At 40.1% G+C, this 19,666-nt stretch overlaps 2 protein-coding genes across 2 annotated transcripts; one reads left to right on the plus strand and one right to left on the minus strand.

The window, feature by feature from the left end:
* Positions 1-919: 919 nt before the first annotated feature.
* LOC149213983 (uncharacterized) lies at positions 920-2,062 on the plus strand. The gene has a single exon (XM_089389234.1). The coding sequence runs from the start codon at positions 920-922 to the stop codon at positions 2,060-2,062; it is 1,143 nt and encodes a 380-aa protein (XP_089245360.1).
* An 8,603-nt stretch (positions 2,063-10,665) lies between these two features.
* Positions 10,666-11,650, minus strand: LOC149213984 (uncharacterized). The gene is made up of 2 exons (XM_089389236.1): positions 11,615-11,650; positions 10,666-11,301 (listed from the first exon to the last, which is right to left on the minus strand). The coding sequence occupies exons 1-2, from the start codon at positions 11,648-11,650 to the stop codon at positions 10,666-10,668; spliced, it is 672 nt and encodes a 223-aa protein (XP_089245362.1).
* Positions 11,651-19,666: the final 8,016 nt, after the last annotated feature.

Genomic DNA, 19,666 nt, shown 5'->3' on the forward strand with positions numbered 1-19,666 from the left:
ATGTTGTTGGAAAATATATTGACAGATGCGAACCAAAGGACAATATGCACGCCTGTGCCAGGATCTGCGTAGAAGTCGACTTACGGAAGGGCCTCCCGGAAGCAATCAAGATCAAAGTGGACCAGTGGATGCATATTCAGCAGCTAGACTATGAACAAATCCCGTTCAAATGCAAGGTATGCTATGAATACAGTCATTTTGCTAATAGATGTAGCAAACTAAAATAAGTTGAAATGACTGAGAATGTAGAAGCCAATGAAGACTCATGGGAACAAGTCAAAAAAAAAGAAAACAAATTCCAAACAATCAGGCCCAAAGCCAAAGCAACCCCTTGAAGTCCCGGCTGCAATCTCCTCTCCCCCCCCATCTTGTCTCAACCAATACCTTCATCTTCAAACCCCTTTGAATCCTTGGAAGAATAAGATCCTTCATCCCCTCGTTCTCCTTCTCAAGACAAAGCCTTAGCAATCATTCACTCCCCCATTCAAAACTTCCCATCCCATCCTCCCACCATAGATCGAATCCTTACAAGAAATAAAGTCAAAGAATCAAGCAACTCCACCGAGCAACCAAAAAAAGTTGGCAGAAAGTCAAACAAAGAAATAAGAGATGAAATAGTAGCCAAAGAAATGGCTACAGGCACCCAACAGCCGATGGATTCTTTTTTGGCCAAACAAAGAGGAAACGGGGAAAAGCTGAAAGAGAAGAGTGGGGCTCACCAAAAAGCAAGTAAGTAATGATTTTGGTCTCTTGGAACAACAGGGGTTTGGGCTCCTCTCTTAAATCCAACGCAGCCCGAGATATCATTAGTCAAGAACAACCAGATATCTTTTTGATCCAAGAGACCAAAATGTCCAACCAAGATTTTCAAAAATTAATAGAAAAACACAAAAGCTTTGAAGGAATAACGACAGACTCAATGGGTGCCTCAGGAGGGATAGGCACATTGTGGAACAAGAGGAAATGGGAGCTCATCAGCCAAAAATCAAATTACTGGTGGGTCAGAACTGATCTCAAAAACAAAACTACACATGAAGAATTCACAGTGTTGAGCATTTATTCTCCAAATCATTACAAGGATAAAGCAATTTGTTGGGACTCCGTCAAAACAGAGGTGCAAGAGTACCAAAGAAGTAAGATGGTTTTGGGAGGCGACCTGAATATAATAAGAAACATTGAAGAAAAGATGGGAGGAAAATATCTCAGTGACCCATCAAGAGCTGCACTGGAAGAAATAATAGAAGCCCATAAACTCATGGACATCCCACCATGTAATGGGAAATTTACTTGGAGCAACAAAAGAGCTGGAACACAAAATATCAAAGAAAGACTGGACAGGATCTTAATTCATGAAAGTATAGCAGTAGGATTCACATCCATAAAAAGCAAGATCGTCCATGCCACAACCTTAGATCATAAGCCAGTGGTTCTGATTCTAGACAAAATAGAAAATTTTGGGCCAATCCCATTCAAATATAATAAAAATTGGGACAACAAGGAGGACTTTAGCAAGATCATCAAGGGCAGCTGGGAGATCGAAGTCTTTGGATCTCCTCATTTTGTTTGGGAATCCAAACTAAAAAACTTAAGAGCAGCAATTAAAAAGTGGGCAAGAGAGAATGCAATAATAGAGAAAAATAAAAAATTCAAGCTGCATAGAAAATTGGAAAAGTGGAGCCAGGAAAAGGAAAGCCAACAAATATCAGAGGAAGAACAAGTCCACGAAAAAGCAATTTTTATGGAATTGTACAGGCAGAACAAGCATGAGGAGGAGGAGCTGAGACAAAAATCGAGGTGCCTCTGGCTGAAAGCGGGAGATAAAAATACCTCCTTCTTTCATAACAATCTCAAGCTCAGAAGAGCAGGCAACCAAATAGATAGAATCCTTGCTGAGGGGAAAGAAATAAAAGAGCGAGATGAAATCAAAGAAGCAGCCCACAATCATTTCAAATCCCTCTTATTAGCTGATATTCAGCCTCTGGACAATGCTGAATTCCTCCATCTTTTGGACAACAAAATCAGCGAACAGCAAAACAGTGAGCTAGAAATGGAGGTTTCTTAGGAAGAAATTAGAGAAGCCACGCGGAGTATGCATCTAGACAAAGCTCCCGGGCCAGACGGCTTCACCATTGCTTTTTACAAGACTCATTGGGACATAATAAAGAAAGACTTTGTCAGGATGGTTAAAAACGTTTTCAAAAAAAACAAGATGGGAGAAAACACCAAGACTTCTCATTTGGCGCTCATCCCCAAGGAGCCAAACCCCCTTACTTTTGATCGTTTCAGACCCATCTCTCTTTGTAACGCCTCCTATAAAATTGTCACAAAAATCCTGGCAAATAGACTGAAAAAGCTCTTGCCCAGCCTCATCTCAGAGAACCAAGGAGGTTTTGTCCCAAAAAGACAGGTAACGGATAACGTAATCCTTGTGTAGGAAGCCATAAATAGTAGCATACAAAGAAAAGAAAAAGGCATGGTCATTAAACTTGACATGGCAAATGCCTTTGACAGGGTCAGTCATCAGTTTCTAATGGTTGTACTTTAGAAGTTTGGAATATCAAACAAATTCATCAACATCATAATGGAATGTATTTCAAATCCTTGGACAGCTCCCCTGATCAATGGAAGGCCCAGTCGCTACTTTCGAAGTACCAGAGGTTTGAGACAAGGTTGTCCCCTCTCTCCTTTTCTTTTTATCATTATGGCGGAAACTTTAAGCATACATCTTGAAAATCAAAGGAAGAAAAGGGCGATAACTGGCATCTGCATAGCGAGAGGTATAAAAGAAATCAATCACTCCCTCTTTGCCGATGATACACTCCTAATTGGAGGAGCCTCAAGTTTAATAGCTAGGAGATTCAAGAAAATTTTAGAAATCTTCCTGGCCGTCTCAGGGGGAATGCTTAACAACAAGAAGTGCAGAATATATACTTGGAATGTCTCGCCCCAAGTAATGCAAAGGATTTCTCAAATTATGGACATCTTGGTTCAAAGGAACTGGAGCCATTTCTCCTACCTTGGTCTTCCTCTGGCAAAGGAAGTGGTCAAGTCCGAGACCTAGAACAAGCAGATTGAAAAAATGAGAGGGAAACTCCAAAGTTGGGGGCTGATGTGGTTAAATTTAGTGGGCAGAACCATCCTCATTAAAGCTCTTCTATCAGCTCTTCCCATTTATCAGTATGCTGTTATTTTGGCTCCCGCCAGCATCCATAAACAAATGGAGCTAATCATAAGAGGCTTCCTCTGGCAAGGAGGGAAGCAAGACACAAAAAAATTCAGTCTGGTTCACTGGGAACAGGTGATCCTTCCCTTTGAAAAAGCAGGCATATCCATCAGGATTCCAAGTTTAACAAATAAAGCAATGGGCTTCAAACTTGTGTGGCGAATGTTAGTAGAAAAAGGCAGCTGGTGGGTCGAGGCTCTACTAAAGAAATACCTCAATGGACAGCATTCAAAGATCCTCTCTGATCTGATCACGGAAAGACCATGCACCCAAGCATGGAGACTCATCAAAAAGGTCATTCCTCAAATCAAAAATCATATTTCAAAGATCCCAGGGAATGGAAAAGACATAAATCTATGGACCGATAGAATAATGGGCTCGGAGCCCCGAAGTCATTTCCAGCAGTATAGGCCTTTGAAAAATTGGATGGATGCAAAAAGTATAAACTCTCTTCATGACATTTCTGTCTGGGACCAAAATAGCTGGTCTGCCTAGAAGGACCTTCCTCTTCCAAATAATTTGAAAAATCAGTGGGCTGAATTGAAAATAACGCTGACTGGAGCCGCCCCAATTAATAAAACATCTCAAGACAGCTTTGTTTGGGACCCAAGCGGAGAAAAGTTTACAGTGAAAGCCAAGTATCAGCTCCTTCAACCCAGCAACAACCTTGAAAATTGGAACCTTCGGACAACAGTTTGGAAGAACGAGTGTCTTCCAAAAATAAATTTTTTTGCTTGGACCCTTTTGAAGGGTAAAATTCTCACTGCTGAAAATCTCAGGAAAAAAGGGATTCAAGGGCCTTCAATGTGTTGTTTATGTCGCAAGGAGGAAGAAAGCAGCCAACATTTATTCTTAGAATGCTCCATAGCTCAACACTGTTGGAGATAAATTATAAGTCCACTAAGGTTGCCCATGGAAAATTTTGATCAGCTCACAACTTTAAACAGGAAATGGGAGAAATGCTACCCATATGCAAAACAAGGTAAATCTACAATCATCCGAATCTGGAAATGCATCCCATCGGCTCTCTGCTGGCAAATATGGCTCTCTAGAAATAGATGTATCTTCAAAAATCAAAAGCCAAATACAACACTCATTCTGGCTAAGACCTGGGGGTTAATTGCAGAAATGATTAGTGCAAACTCAGTGTATAAAATCAACCAAAACAACTGGCAGAAAGAAGAGGAGGAATGGTTCAACAAATTCCCGTTGGTGTATTCAATGAATAAACAAGTCTCAGCTAAGTCAGGGGAAAGAAACAAAGAATGGAAACTCAAGGGAAGCCAAAATGAAATAGAACAGTGGATTCAAAACCAAAAAACTTTCACTCTTCAATTTGATGGTGCCTCTAAAAACAACCCCGGCAAAGCAGGAGCTGGGGGAATCATTTTTTATCAAGAAGGAAAAGTTATCTCTACTTACGAATGGGGACTTGGCAATATGACAAATAACAAAGCGGAGGCCTACAGTTTTCTTCTCGACACTTGTATTCTCAAAAATCTCCAAGCCAAAAACCCAGTCATAATAGGAGACTCAGCAATAATTATCGCAGCTATGGAATCAGCGGGAGATTTTAATAACCATGCCCTTAATAGAATTAAGCAAAGGATAGTGGAAAACACCAAACAGTTGGGAATCATCAAGTACAAACATGTCTTGAGAAATTTTAACAGTAAGGCCGACTGCCTAGCCAACAAAGCAGTGAATAGGTCTATTGGGCAGGTCAAAGAAAACAATAGTTTATATGAAAAACCAATCCCATAATTTGTTATCCCTCGTGGTTGGGCATGAGACTCTGTGATCCATCAATCATTTCAGCCAAATGATCACAACTCCTCTCAGTCAAAGCAGTCGGATGACATATCATCTCAGCACGAATAATATCTTTGATCTCCCCCATAGTTCAGACTGGAGAATCTCTAGACAAAGAGATAATCTACATTGGATATCGGAGTTGGGAAAATCTTGTGCGAAGGACATACAAAGTTCTGGTATTATTCAATTCAAAATCTACAAAGTCTGCACAGGTAAATCTAGAAATGATGCCCATGATAGGATCATTCCCGTGAAGGGTATTCAGACTCACGAGGATTCGGTGCTCGAGCAGGCTTATAAGCAGCTCTGGGTGCGTTGGTTTCATCAGAAATTCAGTGTTTGTGACAACTACTCAGGAGAACGCAGTTCGCTCATCAAAGACTCAGGTTTCTGCTGCTTCCTAAGCAGGCAGCTTGCTGTGTGTAATAGGTGCCATAGTGGTCTCGGTAGGAGAGTCATCTCTCCTCTATCCCTTGCTGAGAGAGGTATTGTTTCAGCCTGTTGCTATATCAATTTTTTTTCCACTAACTTCTGGCATGTTTTTGTGAACCAGACTCTCTTAAATTGCATGGCATTCGAATCTCTGTGGCCTGTCTCCTCTCTTCTCTGCATCCATTATTCCACGCCCCTCGCCCCCATCTCTGTTTTCTTTTCCTCTCAGCTCAATCTCGGTGGCTCCTCCTTCTCTTTCGTAATCTTTCTCCCCTTCAGCTTTTCGACCCATCTAGTTTTCGGAGCTCTGTTGCTCATCAATTCCTCTCAGGATAGCTCTAAGGCCCTCACCACCTAGAACTGCCTGTCATTAATCCCCAGAAAATCTGCTCTCCTCCATTCTTCCTTCCGGAATCAATCGTTCAAGATCAGTTTCAAGTTCCAAATGCCAGTCAATCTCACTCCAGCAATGGCTGAAAATCCCTTGGACCACATTGAAACCAATAGAAGTTGCGCTCTCTGCAAGGCGCATTGTTTTATGATAGCTCGTTTCATAAAATATTTCAGCGAACTTAAAGCAGAAGTCTAGTCCGAGAATAATTCAAAGAAGAAAAAATTTGAAAAACAGAAAGTGGAAATAGAAGGACTTAAAGAGAAGTGTACCCATCTAGAAGAAGCTGTCAGTTATTCAAAACGCTGAATCAAAGTGTGCAAGGTGAAGCATCCACCAAGCATAGCGATAAGAATGATCAAACCCCAGATGATTCAGTCAACCAGTTCTGAAGTTAACTCTTTATGCATTGTAAATACTGTTTTCTTTTAGGTCAGTTCCTACGGCAATATCGCTGTTATGTCTTTCAAATTTTAAGAAGCAAGAGCAGTGAATTGGATCTCGGGACTGCGTGCCCATTTTGTACCAATTTCACTATGTTACCTCAGGCATATGTAATGGGACTTTGTCCCTCTTTTGAAGTTTTTTTAATATATAAGTACCCGATCTTGTTAAAAAAAAAGTATACTGCATTTTCTAATGGTGGAAAATTACTGAATTTCTTGTCAATGACCACAGACCATCACTTATTTTTTTCCTTTCCATTTCTCCTCTTATTAAATTTCTCCGCACTTCCTTCCCCGACTTTTCTTTCTCACTCATTCAATTATTTCACCTTGACATTTTCATGAATTCTACATAGGCATCAGACAATCCCTGTGAATCTTGGCGGTGGACGATCTGTTGAGTGACTAAGTATTATCGTTTCCGGTTGAATTTTTTGTTTTTTTTTTTAATTTCAATAATAATTGTAATGATTTTTATATAAATTTGTATTTTAAGATGATTTTTTTTTAAATAAATTTAGGGTAGTTTATGGAATATAAATATTTTTGTTTAAACAAATTAAAATGTTTACGTAACATATAATTACAAAATGAATTTAGGGTGATTTATATATATTCTATTTATTATTATTATTATATCACTTTACATCTTATTATTATATTTTTTTCATATTGGATTGATGTTTTTTTTTTTTTTTTATGTAACTGAGTTAAAATGTTTAACATAACATAACATTACAACATTTTTCATACCTCTAAACACATGTTAGAAAATTGAAAGAAAAGAAATGAATTAGATTAACCACAAGCGAGCAAGCTACATGTGGAGGCTGCACAAACTGGAGTGTACACTCTGATTCAATTAATAAAGATGATTCAATAAATACATCACAACAGAATAGGGAGGTGAGAACAAATTCCTACAAACTAGGAACTAATCCTAACTTAAGGAGTTACGTTACAACCATGTAACCATTTCTCCATTAATACAATATAATATTAATTATTTTCAACTCTCCCCCTTAATGGAGAAAGGATTATCCTAAAGTCCTAACATCCCCCTAAACAATTCAAAATTCACTTTCCCAAGAGGCTTTGTAAAAATATCAGCCATATTGTCACATGTTTTACAGTATTCAATAAAAAATTATTTTGACTCGACCTTTTCTCTAACAAAGTGAAACTGAGTATATATGTGTTTCGTGTTCTTATGAAACACTGGGTTGTTCGCCAGCTTAATGGAACTCTGGTTGTCACATTTGATGATGGTCACTTCTTTCTACTCTTCTCCAACATCATGGAGAAGCCTCCTTAACCAGATAGCTTCACATGTCATTGCACATACTACTTGGTACTCGGCTTCAACTGAAGATAAAGACATAGTGCTCTGCTTTCTACTGCTCCATGCTATGACCCCAGATCCTCCAACACTAAATGCCCACGATATATCGTTGATCATCCAGGTTACCTCAATACACTTTTTGCTACTATCCAATGACTTTCAAGAGGTTTAGACATAAACTAGGTTAGCACACTAACAAAGTATGCTAAGTCTGGTCTAGTTGTATTCAGATATATCAGACTACCAACTAGCTGCCTGTATAAAGTAGCATCCACCTCCTTAAAGCCATCATCTCTGCATAATTTCAGGTTCTGCTGCAAAGGTACTGATGTTGTCTTACACTGTTCCATTCTGAACCTTTTAAGCAACCTTCTGACATACTTCGCTTGAGTAAGGAAAGTTTGCCCAGAGTCTCTCCACACTTCCAAACCTAGACAGTAATGTAAACTTCTGAGGTCTTTCATTTCAAAATCTTGTGACATCTGCAATTTGATTTCTTTTATTAATGCATCTGCATTACCTGTTATAATCATGTCATCCACATACAAGGAAATCAAAATTATCTGCCCCTGTTCATCACACATGGTATATAGATTTTGATCATTCTTACTCCTATGAAAACCATGCTGTAAGAAAAATGAATCAATCTTCTCGTACCAAGACCCCCATGCCTATTTTAAACCATAAAGGGTCTTTTTCAATCTACAAACTAAATGTTCCTTCCCTTTTTTAACAAACCCTTCAGGCTGCATTAAATAAACCTCTTCCTTTAAATCACCATTTAAAAATGCAGACTTAACATCTAACTGGTGTAGCTTCCACTGATGTTTTATACCTACTGCAATTAACATTCTAATAGTATTCAATTTGGCTAGAAGAGCAAAGGTTTCTCCATAGTCAATTCCCTCTTTCTGTGAATAACCCTTTGCTACCAGTCTAGCTTTAAACTTTTCTATACTCCCATCTACATTAAATTTAGGTTTGTAAAGCCACTTGCAACCTATGGGTATTTTTTGTTCAGGCAATTCAACTAGTTCCCGTGTATTATTTCTAATAATAGATTCAAATTCTTCATTCATTGCGGCCCTCCACACATGAGATTGACTAGCTTCTTTACAATTTGCGGGCTCTATAACATTTAAAATGTTTGACATTAAAGCATAGTCTTTTAATCTAATCGGTAGTTGATTCTGGCTACCTGATCTTCTCGGTAGGGGACTCTCCTCAAATATGTCTGCTTCAGACCTTAGCGGGCTTGACTTACTGATTACATCACCTGCTTCTTCCTCTTTTTGTTTCTGTTGTTGTTGCTATTGTTGCTGCTGATTGTCCTCACTGCTTTCTTCCATCAACAATGGAATGTGCCACTCTTCAAGGCTATTCTCCTTATTTCCTTCCTCATCCTTCTCATGAAATAGCACATCTCGACTTGCAAACACTTTATGAGTTAAAGGATTAAACAACTTATAGGCTTTAAACTTAGTGCAGTCTCCTACAAAGATGCATTTCATGGCCTTAGGGTTTAACTTCTTCCTATCATCCTTGGGAATATGGGCAAAGGATTTTGACCCAAAAACCCTTAAATGATTCGCTGCAGTCTTATATCCATAAAATGCTTCAAAAGGAGTTTTAAAGTTAAGACATTTAGTTGGGCTCCTATTTTTCAAGTATACTGCAGTGTTGATGGGTTCAGCCCAAAAACCATTGGATAGACCCTTACCTTGAAGCATAATTCGTGTGCACTCCACAAGGGTTCTGTTCTTTCGTTCAGCAACTCCATTCTGCTACGGAGTCTGAGGTACTGTGAATTGTTGAATAATCTCATGATTCCTGCAATATTTCATGAACTCTCCCAAATTTTATTCTCCCCCTTGATCAGAGTAGAGAATCTTAATGAATTTCCCTATCTTCTTCTCCACCATATTCTTAAATTCTTTAAAGCATTGAAATGTCTGGCTCGTTTTTCTGATAAATTATACCCAGGAGAATCTAGTGCAATCATCAGTAAAGAGTAGAAAATAATATGCACCACCTAGCGACTTAGTCTGTATAGGTCCGCATATATCTGTATGCACAAGCTCCAGAATATCTCTTTTCTTCCTATCAGCATTCAAAGGAAACTCCTCCCTATGCATTTTCCCTAATGCACATCCATCACAATCTAAATGAAAATTCTGAAAAGCAAGAAGTCCATCAACCATACCTTTTCTTTGTAGCAGCATGAGATCTTGTAGGTTAAGATGACCAAATATCTGATGCCAAATATTCTCGGCTTTTAATCCTGTTGAAGCCAGAGCTTGGTGTGGCATGCTCTTTCGTTCAACCTATACAAGCCTCCCACACGCACTCCTGATGCAACTTGTTCCTTCTTGATGTCCTTTATGACACATTATGTTCTGAAGAATTTGACTTGCGGGTCCTGATCTACCATCATTGAAACAGAGATCAAGTTCTTCTTGATCCTGGGTACATACATCACATTTTTAATATATCTGATCTTACCATCAGGCAACATCACCGGAATATCACCGTACCCCTTAATCTGATAACCTTTGTCATCACCTAGATATTTGTTAGCTCCACAAGTAGTTAGCTTCAAAATTTTCGAACCAATGCCTATTACCTGTCATATGTGATGACGCGCTTGAATCTACGAACCATGTTTCAGCCTCATCCTCCTCAACAACTGAAAGAGCATAATCAGCTACAAATAATCAAAGATCATGACTGTGACCTTCATCGACAAAGTGCCCTATGTGTTTCTTTGTTTATTTCTAGCTTCATCTCTCTATCTCTTAAAACAAAACTTAGCTAAATGACCGGTTTTCCCAAAGTAAAAACATTTAATGTCAGATTTGTTACCATTGTTACTTGGAGACATAGCTATAAATGATCTCTTCTAAAAAATGCCACCGCCTTTCTCTCCCTGTGGTTGTTTCCCTTTGTATGGCTTCTTCTTCACCATCAGAGCAAGATTGGCACTCTGTGGTCTCAAATTCTACTGCCACTCTTCTTCCTATATCAGGATTCTTGTTAGCTCTTCAAATGCAGGGGCTTTTTCCCTTGCAGATAAGCCTGTGTTGAACATCTGGTAGTCATTTGTCATCTCGTTCAATCTAATTGTAACAAGATTGAAATTAGACACATTCTCCCTGATGTCACCCAATTTGTCCTTCAGGTCCTTGACCCATGCAATGAATCCAACAACAAAATCATTCTCCTCCATCCTCATGGAAAACAAATTGCCTTTGAGCGACAAGACGCGATTTGTGTTCTGCGTCTGGTAAAGGTTATTGAGTGTAGTCCATATCTCACTGGATGATTTATAGTCTTTGATATGTGGGATAATGTTGTCTTTAACAAACATCTTCAATAAGACTTTCACCTTATTCTCCCTTTTATCCCAATCCTGTATTAGTGCTTTCGTACCACCTGCCAAAATGGTCGGCTTCTGCTCATCACCACTGACAATTGACCATGCACTCGATCCCTCAATCAAAATCTGTAGCTTGAATTTCCAATTGGTATAATTTGTCCCATCAAGTTTGTTAGTCTCGTTGAGATAGGCTTCTGTGAAATTGTTCCTTTTTGACAGATCGGATTCCAGATCCCCCGATCTTTGGTCGATTCTAACCAAGTGAACAATTACAAGCTACAATAAAAAAAAATATCAACACATACCAGAACCTTTAAATCAATCACAAATCTGCCACCATTCTACCATGATCTTTGTGTCTGCAACTCAGATCCATCACCGATCTGGTAAGATCTCATGCACATAACCATAAAAACACATCAACGCTCCTTCACACTGAACAACCGTGATTTTTGGGTGCAATGATCAACATTTCTCTAAGGAAAGGTCGATCATCACCGTTCGATTCCAAAATCCACGATGATCATCGCTTCTGTTATGCCAAAAAATGCAGTGATTGCCTTGTGCTCAGCTGGAGATACGCTAAGACCTGTGAGAAAGCAAATTTCTCCTGTGAGTAACGCATGTCACTCCCGACCACCTAAACTCTGAAACTGTGAGCACTGAGGCTCTTATGTTGCCATTGGGCCACTGTAGCCACTAGGGATCTAATGTAGCCAATAAGGCTCTGTAGGTAGACCAGGCTCACCAAATCTGAGCTTTGATACCATGTTAGAAAACTGAAAGAAAATAAATGAATTGAATTAACCAGCAGCTCACAGGTGAGCAAGCTGCACGTAGAGGCTGCACAAACTGGAGTGTACACTCTGATTCAATTAATCAAAGATGATTCAATAAATACATCACAACAAAATAGGGAGGTGAGAACAAACTCCTACAACCTAGGAACTAATCATATCTTAAGGAGTTACATTACAACCATGTAACCTTTTCTCCATTAATACAATATAATATTAATTATTTTCAACTACACAATCATTGCATACTCATCACTTAACTCAGTAAATATTATTGTTTCTTGTTATTACAAGAATTATTTTTTTGTTTAAATGCCATATCAATTGTAATGATTCATATATTATTCTTAGATTACATTGTTGAAATTATTTTTATTTCATGCCTTTTCTATTTTTTTAGTTATGGAGTGCCTTCTATTGGTTTTTTCATTTCTTGGTTATGTGGTTGCTTTGTGTCTGTATTCTTCAATGAATATGACCATTTTTCATGCATCATCTAAGTTCTTTGCTTCAAAGAGGGCTACTTAGCTTTATTTTAATGTCTCTATGTAAGTGCCTTTGGCATTTCATTATAGTTTGATAATCCTCAAGGGATTTATTTCTTGCACTTTATAATTTAATCTTGGAAATTTTCCTTTTTTGTGGCAAAAACATTGCCATTTGATCAAAAAAGCATTTTCATTTCATCAAGGCACTATTTAAACTATGCATATACTTTTCCCACCACATTAATGCATGTTTAATCCTTTAAAGTCTTGCAAATATATCTATTGCTAATCTTTACACTACTAAATACCAAAGTATACCTCTAGCTATTAAAACTAGACATCAATCCTTTCATCATCCACTTTTCCATCATAAGAAACAATGTAAATATTCACTTCAACATTAAATGGAGCGGAAAAAGATGTAGAAAAAGATTTTTTATTAATCAAGACTTGAAGCTTTGATCCCTGAATATTCTTCTCCATTCCTAGATCCTACTACTAAGTATTCTTCCTTTTTAATCATCATCTTAATGAGATGGGTCATATGTATAAGCATGGCAATGAGTTACTAAGAAAAGGAATGAATGTCAAAACGTCACATAACCATATGCCATATTTCCATGTTTGGGCATGAGGTGTCGTTTTGTATATTGGGTATGCTATGCCATTTTGTTAAAATTACATATAGCTGAGACAATTTTGACTCTCTCTCTCTCTCCCTCTCTCTCGATCTCGATATATATATATATATATATATATATATATATATATATATATATCATGTCACATCATCTATGAATTCAAGATTTGTTTATTTGATGTTGGTGTTAGATTACTAGGTTGAATATGCATATATGTGGTGATGATGCAATATCACTTATGGCGAAGTGAGCACTCTCCCACCTCCATCTCTCTCCCCCCCCAACCCTCTCTCTTCCCTCCAACTCTATATCTATCTACCTCCCTCTAGCTTCAATGTTATTTTCTAGTAGTGCAAGAACTGATTACTAGAAGAAGCATTCAAAATCAACCTTGTTCTCTATGGTTGTTGAATTTGGCCATATCACTTTTCTCTAAGCTTGAAATCCAAGCCACAATGAGAATGACCATAGGACATATAGTGAAATATTGAGAGGGTGCATGGTGGTTTATATTAGAGGATGAAATATAGCACTGTCAAATTCCCCCAACCAAAAATATCTAGGATTTTGACATATTTTCAGAGATTCCAGCATGTTTTATACACTGGCCAACAACAATGGTAATTCCACTTAGATTTCTTTACATCCACCCATAAAGGAATATATCCATTACTAAGAAATGTATCCAAGTGCTTGCCCATTGTATTTTTGTTGAAAGCATATATACAAAAAAAAATGACATGAGGTTTACATAAACAGGTGAATGGATGGGTGAGTGATGGGTGAATGGACTAGTGTTTACATGGATGGGTGAATGGATGAGTGAGTGGACTAGGTTATGAAATATGGTGATTGGACAAAGGTTATCAGTAGCTACAGACTAGGAGTTACATAGAATTTCTCTCATCAATATCCCATCAACGATCCAGATCTATAGAGGCAATGTGTGGGACTCCTTGAGGCTATATTTATTGGTCTCAAATTCATATCCAAATGTTAACATGTTCTTTCCTAAGAGTTACATTTGTCCCTCAAACTCATAAATACTTTCTAGAATGTTCTCTTCTGAGAGTTTCCGAGGAGATACATTTGTCCCTCAAACTCATAGCTAGTTTCTAGCATGTTATTTCCTAAGAGTTTCCTTGGTCCCTTATTATTGTTCATCAAAGAGTGATACCAATGACCCTAAAATTGGATCACTTTGCTCCAAGACCTACATGACAAGGAAAATACTAGTTATTTCATAGATCCTAATTCTAGTTATGATATGACTAATTAACTCCCATAATTTCCATCATTGATATATGCAGGTAGGCACATGTACTTTTTTGAATGAGATATTTGTGGATTATGAGCTTCAATTGGTTGATTACTCTAAAGCATGCTCTTCGAATAAGACAATTTTGTCCCTTATGGACCTCATGATGTCATGGTCTCTTAGGCCATGGAAATTTAAGGAACTAGAAACTTTACACATAACAAAGCTTTAGATAATGGGGTTGTGGTCAATAGTCCTAATAGAATTGTGTTGCACCCAAGTCCTATATTGTAGGTGAAGTCTTGCTAGCAACAATAGGCCATTTAGGCTATTACCTAGTGGCCATATTCAAAAAGGGTGATGTAATTCATGTGACTATATCCAATGTAATAGAAGGAAGGAGTAATGGGGGCATCAATGGACTCAAGGAGAGGGTTTTCTTAGAACTATCTAGTCTTTTGGAGGATTAGGTAAGATGTGGTTGGTGGGCTCCAGTATTGTAGCAATAATGCTACAACTCCTGGAGCTTCCTTCTCTAATTTTATCAACCTGGTAGTTCGTAACAAACTTGGAAGCGACGGTGCTGTATGCACAAGTACTAGCTCTTGCCGCAGCTGTCACTTGGTCAGCTGGCACAAGTCCGCTAGGGGCTCAAGCCAACTTCTATGAGCTCTTAGAAGAAGCTTTTTAGCTGATGAACGAAAGCTAACCTACTTGCAGAAAGGAACTGAAAGCCAACAAGAAACTCAAACCCTAGCAAACCCTAATTCTACCAGCTAGTCCTACTGATGCAAAGATGGGGATGAAAACTACTGAAAGAGATGCCATTACTTCTATGAAGGTGTGATGCATGTGTCTAGACTACTTCTATCTGAAGAGAACATATTTTTGTATTTTTGTTCAAGTTGTTGGAATTATCATGCATGTGCTTCTAACTGGGTCTTTACTATGCAGGGGTAGATCAAGGGGAGAAATGCTTGGAAGAGGTCGGGAAGGCTCAGAGAGGGTCTAAAGAGTCCCTAACATCCTTTCAGAGAGTTTCACAAAGTTTGGGTGCCAAGCAACCGTGTTTATGAGCTTCTACAGGAAGTCTGCAGGGGTTCTACAGGATGTTCTATAATCGGGTTTTGGGTGATGGGTGAGTGGAAGAGGCTGCATGGGTGGATAGGGAGGTAGGAGAGAGGTTTGTAATGACTTAGTGACAGAGAGATGAGATGAAGAGGGGGTGTGCTAAGCTAGTTTGTCTGAAGGAGGGTAGAGGGAATGGAAGGCCAAAAAAGGTAGGATAACGTGGGCACTAGAATAGTTAAGAGACAAGGGGTCTAATTGGGAGATGAGCAAGTGGCTTGGGCAAGGCTTAGAAGGACAAGAGAGTGAGGGAGTAGCGTTGCACAGTGTAAACGAAACCAAATCATCCACATCCTGCACTTAACCAAAATATTACTAACCTATTCTAACTATTTAATGAAACCAATGAACAACAACGTTATTTCTAAGGAGAATCATGCATGGTACTGAAGCAAAGAATCATTCCAAGAGGTTTGAACGCATGGACAACTTCTACAAACGAAAATATTGTACCAAAGATTGCATGAATACGTAAACCAATGTTTTTGGTGGGTAGCACTGTCTGCAATTACAACCCCTAAAAAGAGGTGAAAATGAGTGTGCAGGAAACCCTTTTTTGGAACTTTTATCAACTCCAATCTCTTCACTCTATTCTAAACAGCTAAAGCAACTCTGTCTGATAACACTGACCTACTTAACCACACCAAGAAATCTAACTCAACAAACTGCATTTCAAATGCATGTAAAGAAAAAAACATAATGCTGAAAGGAAAGATATCAATACAAAAGAAGGAGGCCTTAGGCTCTCAGGTTGGGCCCAACCCCGAGAGCTATGGCTCCTTTAGAAACTCAGAACTGAACTCAAATCTGACTGCTTTCCATTAAACCATAATAATCATAAGTCAAAACATATGCCAATGATGGCTACAAAAGAGCAAAAACAGAGCTAGCAGCTCGTAGTGCAGAATGTGCAACAATGTTTCAAAAGTCCTTTTCGAAGGCTAAAGCCTCATCATTTATACATCACGAGGCCCCAAGCTGGCCTCCTAAATCAGTGGGACTTGGCTGACCAAACTAGGAGTGAACTGCTGCTTCCTCAAAATCCGTTTGGCTGCCTTCTAAATCGGTTGTGGTAGTTGTTGGAGCTCGGAGTTGGGGGTGAAGATCCCGAGGAAGGCCATTTAATGCTGTGGACAACCCTCCTACAAATCCTCAACCCCATATTGGTTGTCTCCTAGCCCTTATCTGCGTGGTTTTGCTCCAACATGTGTCAAAAAACCTGAAATAAGCACGTGTTAGCCACCTAGGAATAGTGACTGCCCTTATTCGTACAAATGACATAAACATACTAAAAAATGATGCATAAGTTATGAAAAATGAAGGGTTGAGCAAGGGTAATTAGGCCAAATGAGCCCAAAATGTTACCAAACTTGGGGCTCATCATCACCCCCCAGCTAAAATGATTGCTCATCCTTGAGCAACTAATCCAGCTCCTCGTCCTTCATTGCTTTCACTGCCACCCTTACATCCCAGGCTTCTGCAGTAGTATCCTCCTCACTGACATGGAACCCAGCCTTTCTTTCCACCTCTTCCCACTGCTTATGCTCATCTTTCTCTGTGCTGCCTTCCATCAATCCTAAAAGCAAAGGTGGGCTGAGCTTGAGGCCAATCCAGCTGGCTTGGAGGTTCTGTATGGACTTCTTATAGAGGGGCACCCGTACTAGAGCTTCCCTCATTCGAGTTGGAGTGTGATATTCCCTGATTTTTAGACTGTGGGACAATGTGTTCCATCGGCGGGTGCAAGCTTGAACACAGTTGTCCCCTAATAGTCGCTCCATATCCTCGAAATGTGCTATAGCCTGGGCCTGCTGATCCATGTATTTCAATAAAGCTTGAGGGTTGGTGGATAAGTGTTGGTGTGCCGATATTAATGCAGTTGGATCCCCTGGCTCTGCTCTAATTAGTAGTGGCTCATGCAGCTCTCGGTTCATGACCTCTTTGACTTCTGCTGCTCTCTTGTCTTCATGGTTCAACCATGAGGCAAATGCCATCAACTACATATCCCCTAAGACTGTGTTGGGATCCCATGAAGTCACATTAGGAAGGGCCAAATTATGGAGATAGAACTCTGATAGTTTGGCCTTGTCCTCTGATGAACTGCTATTGCATAACTCTGTGAACTGCTGGGGGTCTTGGAGTTGGGAGATACCCCTCTGTGCCAATGCATTAATCTGAAATTGCAGCCACTTGCCTCGTAGGTACAAGCCATAGGATTTGACCGACTGTCTGCATTGTAGAGCATCCATGGCCCAACTGGCCATGCAAGCCACTTGTGCCTCTTTTTGCTGCAACTGCTATTTGAGAGCTTGTACCTCGATTTTTGCTTGCATTTCCCTTTCCTGTAGATGCGAGGTTGGCTCCCCAAGACCAACTTGCAATCCTTCTCTACCTTGATGTTCTGTTGTAATGTCCCGTGAGGATGTGCCCTTTCCTTTCTTTAGTTCCTGTAGCTACAGTTTCAATTTCTCATTCTCTTCCTGTAGGAACACCCGCTGGCAGTTTGCCACGTGTTTGGCCATAGCTAATTTTTTTCGTGCCTCCTTGAGTTATTCCTCCAAGGGGCCTATATCTGCCACTCCTTTTGATTTAGCTATTTTCATCCACGTGTGAGTTCTTACTCTTTCTTCCTCCAACGCGAAGAAAAGTGGCACAGTGAATCTGTGGTATAATTTTTCCATCCTCTAAGAAGTTATAATATGAGCTCAAGCTTGGCTGGGGACTAGGTTCCGGAATATGCTCTTTCTCTTCTTCCGTCGGTGGCTCTACTTCATCTTCCCTAAGTGGTGTTGAGGGTGCCTCTCCCTCCATCCTCTCTGTCTCCTTAAGTCGGGCTAATGTTTCCTGTAGAGCGGCCTCAGCATCCTGTAGCTGGGCTTTTGAAGCTAACCTGTCCATTCTCTCCTTCCAAGTAGTTGTCTTCGGGCTCCCCCGCTCATAACTGACTGATATTTTTGAGGGGGACCTCTCCCTGGGCGAGGTAGGGGTATCCTCTATAGTAATTGGGCTGCTGGATGGAGGTTGTGGCCTGCCTGTTTTGATTCTCACACTTCTCCTGGCTTTGAAATACAGAGGGATCTCCCTCTTTCATTTTTCCTTCGGCTTAGGAGGTGTACTAAGGGCGGACAACACGGCGGCTGCCTCCGTTTCAATAATTTCGGCTCTCTTCTCCTTTGGTTTTCCTTTCTCAGGGTTTCCTGTAGAAGGCCCTATATGAGCTGATTTGTGGCTTCCTATAGAAGTCGTTTTTGGTTTTCCTATAGAAACGGGTGGCACCGTTTTAGCCTATTTGGCTGAGGGTACTTTGCTTTTTGACTTGGTTGAGGCTGTTGTCGAGGTACCTTTACTGACGTGGATTGGTTCCGTCATTTCCACCCTACCCTGTAGCCTTTTCTCTCTGGGTGTCAATGTGGATTTGTCACCCTCCTTTTCGGCAACCTGGGGTTTCTCTTGCCTCCCCTTTTGTTCTTTCCTCGGTGCTTTGGCCACGGGTTCTTGGACTTTCCCTTTCTTCTCTGTGTGTATTGGCTCCTTCTCCTCGTTGTTGGAGGAAGCAAGTTCCTCGGTCAACATTTTGATATCGCCATCCTTAGTCATATTTCGGAAGGCTTCCCACGAGAGAGGGACTGTGTAGGTGTGGAGTGCATCCTCCATGAGGAGCTTAATGAGCCCATGATCGGCTACCTGGTCTAGCATGCCCTCTCGTAATTTGGTGGCACATTCAGTCATAGACTGCAGGAGGAAGTAAGGAATACTTAACTTGTTTTCTGAAGGTAGGTCCATTTGGTGCCTCAATTCTGTGAGTAGTCGGAAATGGTACCCATATACGATGTTGAATCGTCCTTCGCACATGATGTATTTCATAATTTGGAGGTTGACCTCACTCCAAAGCGGTTGTAGGCTAGCTCTGCGAACCCCGTTCTTATCCTCTGAGAATTGCTCCTCCGGTGGAAAGAACTCCTTTTTAGCCTTCTGGCTTAATTTCCTCTCCTCCTTGTCCCACGGTACCCCCATTGGAAGGTCAGTGACTCTGCTGATGAACTATGGGGTGAGTCTGAGACTCAAACCCCTGAAAGTCTCCCTGACTGCCGCATCATTCCCTGCAGATTTGCCGCCGCCATTTCTGTTAAATCGCTGCTTCTCCCCGACTGGACGCTTATCACGTGTCCATTACCCGTTTTTCTTGCCACGACCACCACTTTCCAAATCTGACGAGACCATCAGACTGGTCGTCGTGCCCAGTTGAATGGCCATTCGACTTCTCAACCCATTCATTTCCACACTTGAAAACATTTCAAAGTATTATTCATGTAATTTGACGAAAAAAGGGTG

The sequence above is a fragment of the Pinus tabuliformis genome, chromosome 1_1 (assembly GCF_031772625.1).
Source record: "Pinus tabuliformis cultivar Carrire ecotype Pingquan chromosome 1_1, CPIR1, whole genome shotgun sequence".
In the NCBI taxonomy this organism is placed as follows: domain Eukaryota; kingdom Viridiplantae; phylum Streptophyta; class Pinopsida; order Pinales; family Pinaceae; genus Pinus; species Pinus tabuliformis.

What these genes read in the sequence shown, in the direction of transcription:
- LOC149213984 (XM_089389236.1), bottom strand. Translation starts at nt 11,650, where the DNA reads ATGCGTTACTCACAGGAGAAATTTGCTTTCTCACAG. An exon ending in AGAAATTTGCTTTCTCACAG is followed by an intron (nt 11,302 to 11,614) that starts GTCTTAGCGTAT and finishes TTTTTATTGTAG; the next exon opens with CTTGTAATTGTTCACTTGGT.
- LOC149213983 (XM_089389234.1), top strand. Translation starts at nt 920, where the DNA reads ATGGGTGCCTCAGGAGGGATAGGCACATTGTGGAACAAGAGGAAATGG.